Raw genomic sequence first — 8,451 nt, forward strand, 5'->3', positions numbered from 1 at the left:
CCCGGGCCCTGCCTGCATTTATTTGGCCAGGCAGAAAACGCCGCGGTGGTGTCCCGGTCACAGCTTTCTCTCCTGGCAACAGTTTGGATTCCGCTCCCCGGGGTCAGGGGGAGCGCGGACCCACGGTCAGGCTGGGGAAGGAGGCTGGTGTTTGCTGGCCGCTTGCTTATTTACCCTTTGACTTCAGGCAAGTTGCTGAAATAATCTACTCCTCAGTGTGATCGTCTGTAAAATAGAGCCGTTAACAGAAAAGAAGATAGAAACCTCGAAATAAAAGTGTTCTTTAATAGCAAACAACTGTCAGCAGATGTGGAACTGAATTTTTTTTTGTTATTTCTTTAAAATACTTGCCCCATTTGGTAAAAGAAGCATTGGGCATCAAAGCTGAGATCAGTTCTGTATTTAAGTAGACAAGCAATAGTCCTTAAACTTCAGCTTTCAGCACCTACTTTTTTGCACTGATTTCATGCTAAACAAGCCATTGAGCAACGCCAGATTTCCCCTGGCTAGAGGGCAGAACGCTGTCATTAGGAGAACACAGGACTTGAGAAGATGCGTCAGCTGACGGCCCTAAAGACCAGCAGCCTCTATCCATCTGCAAAACAAGGTCCCAGACTAAGAAAATAGTGTGCCTAACTCACGCTTCTCTCTTTACACAGTTGCCCTTTGAGTTTTGATGTGGTTACTTGTCCTGTAAGAGTATGACAGCTTGTAACCTTCACAGTGGCCACTGAAAAACACAGTACCCCAGCCTTTCCTTTTCAGCCTTGGGCTGGACATCTTTGAGGTTAAAAAGAAGGAGGCAAAAAAAAAATTACAGTCCACTGAGCTGTCCGGCTATGTTACATTTTCCTTCTTCACTGGATTTTTCAGAGCAAAGAACTCTTTAACCTTTAGTAATACTTAAGTGCTTGCTTTATTTAAGCAGGCAATAACTGAAAAAGATAAAAGTTCTTACTATTCCTTTTTTTTTTTGTAGGTAAAAGATACCCTTCTTTAGTTTTTGGGACACCCAAATCATCCAAGAGTATTATTGGGAAAAGCAGTCCTCTCTGGCAATACATACTGGATCACTCTTTGCGGGAACATCCAATTCTAAAGAAGCTGCGACTGGTCAGTATTTTATCCCCCAACGCAGGTTTTCTGTTCAGTGCCGTTACTGTTCCAGTAGGACCTTTTGGTATCGCCCACACCTCGTCCTGAACTGCTGGACTCTTTGTGATATTCCTTCCTCCATCTTATTTGCATACACATTAGAATGTCTTTTGAACTGGTAATACCCAGACTCTTCAATGTTCAGGGCTACCTAAATGAGTGTTTAATAGTATTGGCATATGTTTTAGACATGTCTTTTTATCCATGGCTCCCAAGCCCATGTGTTTGGGCTGCACTTGATTTTGACTTGAACAGATGACTTCTCTTCATTTTAGTTGGCATATAAGGAAACTGTAGCTCAGAGAGGTGATGTCCTCCAGCAGGCCTCAGAACAGACCGCCTGACTCAGGACTGAAGTCATTTCAAAGTGAGACAAACTACTCCTGTATAAAAGCAACCAAATGTTAAGTACTGGAGCTGGTTGGTTGGAATGAGCCCTAGAGGAGGAAAGGAAATGGGAGGACTGTCCTTTCCATTCAACTGCCACGGCACAGCCCTGCTTCTCCTGCTGTCCCCTCCTCAGTGCCAGGGACCCTCCCGCCCTGGCTCGGGCACAGCTCCTCCAGCTCTGCGCTGTGTAGCCAGAGCCACGTGGTCTGACCTTTGGCAACAGACTTTAACCTAGCAGGTCATAAAGCCATCCTACATGTCTTCGAGGAACAAGGGCGTAACTACAAATGTTACAATTTTTTTAAAAAAGTGCATCTGTTTATGTAAATACACAGAAATAAAGGACTTTCACAGTCAAGGTTCCTCTATGGTTCCTCGTCAGTTATAACTATCGCTGAGTTTGCCACAGCCGTGGTAACTTTGGGGCATATTACTGCTTTGAATGATTAGCCACTGCTTATGACACACACCCCGCCCTCCTTAGTTACTGCTAAATTCAAACCAGTTTCTGGCTCATAGATGGAGCACAAAGCCATCTAAAAGGAGAAAGTTAGGAGTATCTGTTTTTCCTGGGGTTTCTCTGGGTTTTTTCCCTAGGATACTGTTTTGGAAGCTCTGGGTTTTGTTTGATGTGATGTGTTATTTTTTTTCTCATTTCTAGCTCACTGCTGATCATCCCTGGAGTAAAATGATGGTGACCTGTGACCAGGCTCAGCTTATGGCAAATTTGGTCAAGCTCATTAAAGCCAAGAAAGTTATTGAAATAGGTAAGAGTGTCACTTTGTCCTCTCTGTAGTAGAATAAAGCTCCTGGCTGTGCTTTTCCAAATACAGCCATGTTTACATAAGATAAGGTATCTAAACATAGTAAGGCACTGCATACTTGTCTCGGCAAACAGGTGGGCAAACTACAGTGTGAAAAGTAGTGTCTAATTTGTGCTTGCTTGCCACTTTGTCTATCTGTGCATTCAGTAATTCCGGCATCAGCATGGATGTCTCGTCAACTCTGAGGCAATCTGGAAAAGTAAGATCAACAGATCACTTTGGGTCTCCAATAGCTGCAGGACAGGGTGTATTCTTTCCTTCCTGTATCAGTTTCTTGCCAGAAGGAAATGTTTTGCTGCACAGGTCCTGCATCCAATCCACTTTCCTTGATGCACCTATGTTAGCAGGATGTCCCAAAGCCAGACTGATGCTGAGCAGCCAGGTATGGGTTCCCACCATCTTCATTCTTGGCCTGGCTGTTATGGTGCCCTGGTATTTTGCTGCTGGTCCAGTCCCTTTGGCTCAGGATTTAGCTCCACTTTTAAGTAAGGGTGTTGCTCAGAGATGCAGGAGCAGACTCTGCCCTGTGTGTCCAGGAGACTTTTAGAAAAAGCCAACGTTAAGCTTTGCTAAAAAATTGATTTAAAAAAAAAAAAAAAAGTAAAAATTCCTCCCAACCCCCCATTACATTAAAATGGAGGGGAAAAACCTTCTGTGTCCATTAACAAATTGCCATCCTTGACTCCTTTGGGGTTTTTATTCCTGAAAGGAGCCCTGTAGTTCACTATTTATCTCCCCCCCTCTCCTCCCCCCAATCTGGCACCCCAAATATGGTAAGGTTGATGACTCTTATGATTTTCCTAGGTGTTTTCACAGGTTATAATACCTTGAATATGGCACTGGTCCTGCCAGACAACGGCAGAGTTATTGCCTGTGATATAAATGAGGACTATGTCAAAATTGGAAAGCCACTGTGGAAGGAGGTAAGCAGCATCTTTTCTGTTACATGTTTGGGATGGCTGCATTTGCATGTCAAGGGATTTTGGTATCTTAGGCTTGCACATTCACACACAAGCATTCATATCATTAAAGGAGGCTGAGACAGTTCAATTTGGAAAGACAAGTTAAGTGCTGTCTGAAACCTACAAATAATAGGAAAAATATCTGAACACCAGTCACTCCCTGAGTGCAACCTACTAACAGGTTATTTCGTGACCACTTTGATCAACTCTTTGTTCTTTTTCATTCTAGGCAGGAGTAGAGCATAAAATTGACCTGCGGATTAAGCCAGCAATTCAAACACTTGGTAAGTAACCTAAAATACTTTTTTTTTCCCCCCTTCCCTAGAAATAGAAGATGGATATAATACTGATGAAATCTAGGACCAAATATGCTTGTGGATGTGATCCCTTTGCTAACAGAGAGACAGCTTCTTTTATATTTAAAAAAAAAAAAACTTCAGAAAACTTCACAACTTCAGAAGGTCACAGTTTTCCTACATGCTAGCAGAGAGGAAGAAAACGCTTGTCCTGTGTAGTGGGCTGTACTGGTCACTCACCTGTCCTGTCCATCGCCTTGTTTAATCTATGAAGTGCTATTGTCAGCTGCTTCTGGGAAAGCTGATTAAAACAGATTAATTAGACAAAGTCCAATTTCTCTTATCCATTGTCCATTCTAAGCAAGTATTTCTTTGTTATAGACAGGAAGAGTTTTCTGAAAGGGCTGAGGTGCAGAAAAAATACAGAAGCCAATATAAAACTTAGGGTATAACGGTTGAGTTGTGTCCAGAGGAGTTCAAATTTAGGATGTGCCAAAAACATGCAAGGCCATTAGAAAGAATTACTTTTCTCATTCAAGAAAAGAGAGGATGTGGGACAGAGGGAATATTAATAAACATTCTGAAAATGCAAGAAATTTGCTGGGAATGAAGGAGGCAGAAGAAGGTTTCCAGGAAAGGCATTTGATGGATCCACAGATCCATCCGTAACCTTGTATTACTTGCAGATTCATCCATCCTTTCTAAAGAGGCAAACATTAGCAGTCTGCTAGGATGCACTGTCCTTGAAGTCTGACGGACAGCTTTGTCTAGGCAGTGCTTCAGACAAAAAGATCCTCTGTTGGCAGAGGACAAGGGCAGGTGAGAGGGGTGGCCGAGGACCTTAGGAAGGCAGCAGTCAGCCCCTCCGCAACTGGCAATTTCAAGTTCTCGGTCAAGGAGTCCATTTAGGAGAACTTAAAACTGAATTCCACTTGCCTTGGCCCAGAGAGAGACTACTTACAGCAATCTTTTGCTGTGATAAAGATCTCTGGCAGGGTTTGTTCATGACCTGTGTCATGGCACTTGATCATCAATAAGAGATTAGCATTTAGGACCTGTTCATAAATGTGAGAAAAATCCTAATCCACTTAAGTTCTCCTCAGTCAGCTCAAAAAATAGCTGAAGGTGTAGAGTCCAGTTTCAAACTGCTTGACTTGTTTTTACTGCGTCTTTCAGCAGTCCCAGCTGTATCCTGCAGGTTTAGAACTACTCCAGGAACTTCCAAGTAGGCAGAACTCAGTAACTGAGTGTTTTATGGCATACCTCATGTCTAGATTGGTTTCTGTGGGATAAGCTTTTCTAGTAATTAGCTGTAGAGGATAGGCTGCCTGGTCAAGGCACCGAAAACATTATTTAATGAGAACTTTGACACAAATGGATGACTTCCTCCTACACAGCATTAACCAGGGTGTAACGACTCACTTTGTTGCTCATCTAGATGAACTGTTGGCCGGTGGAGAAGCGGAAACCTTTGACTTTGCTTTCATTGATGCGGATAAAGAAAGCTGCAATGAGTACTATGAAAAATGTTTGCGCCTCATAAAGAAAGGGGGAATAATAGCTATTGATAATGTAAGTACTGCAGTTGTAGTGGTAGTAGCACAGGGAGTTACTGCTTTTGCCTCTGGGAAAGGGAAAAAAAAAGTCACAGTGGGATTCTAGTAAGGTGATTTCTGACCTGCAACTCGGTTGCCAATTGCAACTTGTTTGTTCCATGTTATACAAAGGAGGCTTTTAAAATTCAACGTAAATTCCTAAAGTAAGCTATATGGAACACTAATATAAGCAAGGAATAAAACCCTATAGAAGTAACGTGTTAGATTTATATTAGTACATAAATAGCCTGTGGTAACAGAAACTTATCAAATTTTTTGTAATTCGTTACAGAGAATGCTCTGTATTATTCTGATTTGTCTTGTAGTGCATTTTCTACTATGTACAGTACTTACACAAGATCAAAGGTAGCACTTGTAATCAGTAACTACTAATAAGTTATCAATTAATAACTTTTACTAGAAACAAAGATCAATGTTAAACTTCAGGCACCTTCAGGGTTATGGTGGCAGCTGAATAGGGGCTTTTAAAAATACCTATGTTTAATCACATCTCTTTTTATTTTGGCTTCTAATTTGTAGTAGAAGTACAATTAGCCAATTCTGTGGACTCCCAATCCCACTTGCTTATGAGAGGTCCATGTCAGACACCACTAGAAATCTGAAATACAATAAGTAATATCAATTTCTTGAAAATATGCAGGACCTTTTCCAAAGCTTCCTTTGTGGTCCAAGGAACATATTGGAACACATGAGGTGCATGACATTTCTTTTTTCAATAGGTCCTTTGGAGTGGAAGGGTGCTAAAACCAAGAAAGGATGACTTGGCAACCCAGAGCATCCACCACCTCAATGAGAAGCTTCTCAGAGATGCACGAGTCAATATCAGCATGCTCCCAATGGGGGATGGAGTCACACTAGCGTTCAAGTTGTAACTGGAGGAAGCCCAGCAGATGGGAAACAACAAGCAGCATCAAATCATCAGGAAAAACGCAGGCAGAGCGGTATCAAAAATGGTTATTTAACCTGTATCTCCACTGGATAGCATAGCCTGGCAAAGTAGACTTTAGGAGCAGCAGGATCCTAAGGGCAGCTAAGTTGGGAAGAGAGGCTATTTTAAGATCTACTATGGTTTCTTATTTTAGTTGTAATAAAGCAAGTAAACTTACGTGAAGTTGTCCCTGTAAGACAGTGGTTGGAAAAAATCTCCTTCTGTAGAATGACTGAGTTCCGAGTGAGTCAATACAACAAGGTCATTTTCTGTCCTAAAAGAGGCTACTGAGTAGCAGAATAATCAGTCCTACCATCAAAAAGAAGTGGAGTTTACTAATGTTTAAAGCCATAATAGAAAAATGGGGTTTTAATGAAATGTACATGACATCAAGGAGATTGCTAGCCTTCTCAAACTAACGATATTGAAAATCACTAGTAATCCTTGAAGGGTACTACATAAGAAGCCTCAAATATACACTATCTGGGGGCGGGGGGGGGGAAGTAGTTGTCTTTAAAAGCATGTCAAAGGACAAACAGGATTTCCAATACAGAGCACTCCCTAAAACCCTGGTGTGCAAGGACTGGGTTTCTTTAACCTAGGTAACAGTGCAGGTAGATTTTTTTTTTGAAGTCAGAATGAGGAAGAGCAAATAGGCAAGAAGAAAACCAAACCAGTTCTTCCTCCTTCCTCTCTCCCTCCCACCTGCCCGCCAAAGAAGCAACTTGCTAGGTGCTTGTTTCCTAGAAAGTTGCAAGCACAGAGCATTGGTGGCAAGTCTGCAGAAGGAAAATGATGATTGTATGAGGATGCAATACAGCTGTTAACTGGCTATTCAAATAATTACTGCAAGCAGAGATTCCCTTCCCTAGGCAGCATGGAACAAAATGATACTTTTTCCACACCCTGGCAAAGTATTTTTCCTACAGTATTCTTAACTCCTAGTTAACTTCATTTGCTGTTGTCTTCCATTACTCTTGTTTCATCCTGATGCATTCTATAAAATTTTTGATCAAGAAACAGTAGTTGAAAAAGCTCACCTTACCTGGGACCAGTGAAGGAGACTTAAGAGGGCGGGAGGCACATTCAGTTCAAGCTAGAGAATGAGAGTCCAACTAATGACTTCTTTCCATGGTGAATTACAAATAGTAATAACTGATTTTCAGGGCTTTTTATTTCAGCCTGAAATTCTTACTACAGAGAAAACCTAATTAAACAAGAAACCAAAACTAGCACTTTACAGACAAAAGCTCCACCGGCTACTGTTTTGGGGGACGGATACACTGGAAGGGTATCATATGTATATTGAGGAAAAAGGTTACTTTAGATTTGTTGGCCTCCTGTAGGGAAGCTGTATCAGAGCTAAGAGAATCCTTCTTCCATTTGCTTAAATAATGCACTTGAATGACTCAAGGCACTGGGGGACAAAGATTTCAAGTCTCAAAACTGTTAGAACTGGCTACTAGGCTCATATTTTTGAATTTTCAACTGGGTGGCTTGGGTTCTGATAAGGGGCAGACGTCCAGGGTACAGGTCTTACCTGTCTCAGACACTCGTGGTAGTATATGGCAGTGGGAGAGTAATGAAGAAAGGAAGTGTTGCCTGATGGTTTCAGAGTGGGGCTATGAGTGAGGAGATCTCAATTCTATTTCTGTCACTTCCACTTAAAACCCTGATTCAGCAGAGCATGTCAGGATGTGCTTAAGTACTTTGCTGAATTGAGGACTGGCTGCTGTAAAGTAAAATCCATGCCTGGGAGAAGGCCAGGACAAGGTGCATATGGCCCTTAAATGAGATTTTAAATAGGGCATGAAGCTTGCCCAATTTCTTTTTCTGGGTACAGTTTTACCCTCAGAGCTTCAAACCTCTGCGTGCCTCAATTTTCTTACCTGCGTAAAAGAAATAACACCTTGCCAAATTCTTAATGACTATAATAACTCTCAGATGAAGTGGCTAAAAGAATATACAAGATCACTATATGTTTGTATGAAAAGCTGGCCACATTCTACATTACAATTTTACTTTTTAAGTAGATAACAAAAAAATCGTAAAGGCTACAAACACAAAATGGGACACTTTAACAGCTGGGGCATCCTCTCAAATATTCCTGCTTTCAGAGGCTGTAGGCTGATAATCACGAGCGAGCTACAAGCTGTTAAGAATACATACCCTGGCCTAAAAGTACCGTGATGGCCAGAAGTCACTGGAAGATTGATCACAGACTCTCGAACTGTTTTGCTGCTAATTTCCAAGTTGCAAGAATCAGTAAAGCCGAGCCAA

The 8,451-nt window shown here is 41.7% G+C and overlaps 1 protein-coding gene across 1 annotated transcript in view; it reads left to right on the forward strand.

Moving 5' to 3' along the window:
* The window catches only part of COMTD1 (catechol-O-methyltransferase domain containing 1), a 9,383-nt gene extending 3,013 nt beyond the window's left edge, over positions 1 to 6,370 (forward strand). Inside the window, exons 3-8 of the mRNA XM_009277976.1 lie at positions 980 to 1,113; positions 2,207 to 2,312; positions 3,174 to 3,292; positions 3,561 to 3,615; positions 5,066 to 5,199; positions 5,963 to 6,370. Of these exons, the coding sequence (XP_009276251.1) occupies positions 980 to 1,113; positions 2,207 to 2,312; positions 3,174 to 3,292; positions 3,561 to 3,615; positions 5,066 to 5,199; positions 5,963 to 6,115 (701 nt within the window). The 3' untranslated portion in view covers positions 6,116 to 6,370. The remainder of the gene's footprint in view (positions 1 to 979; positions 1,114 to 2,206; positions 2,313 to 3,173; positions 3,293 to 3,560; positions 3,616 to 5,065; positions 5,200 to 5,962) is intronic.
* Positions 6,371 to 8,451: the final 2,081 nt, after the last annotated feature.

The sequence above is a fragment of the Aptenodytes forsteri genome, unplaced genomic scaffold (assembly GCF_000699145.1).
Source record: "Aptenodytes forsteri isolate BGI_AS27 unplaced genomic scaffold, ASM69914v1 Scaffold15, whole genome shotgun sequence".
Classification (NCBI taxonomy): Eukaryota; Metazoa; Chordata; class Aves; order Sphenisciformes; family Spheniscidae; genus Aptenodytes; species Aptenodytes forsteri.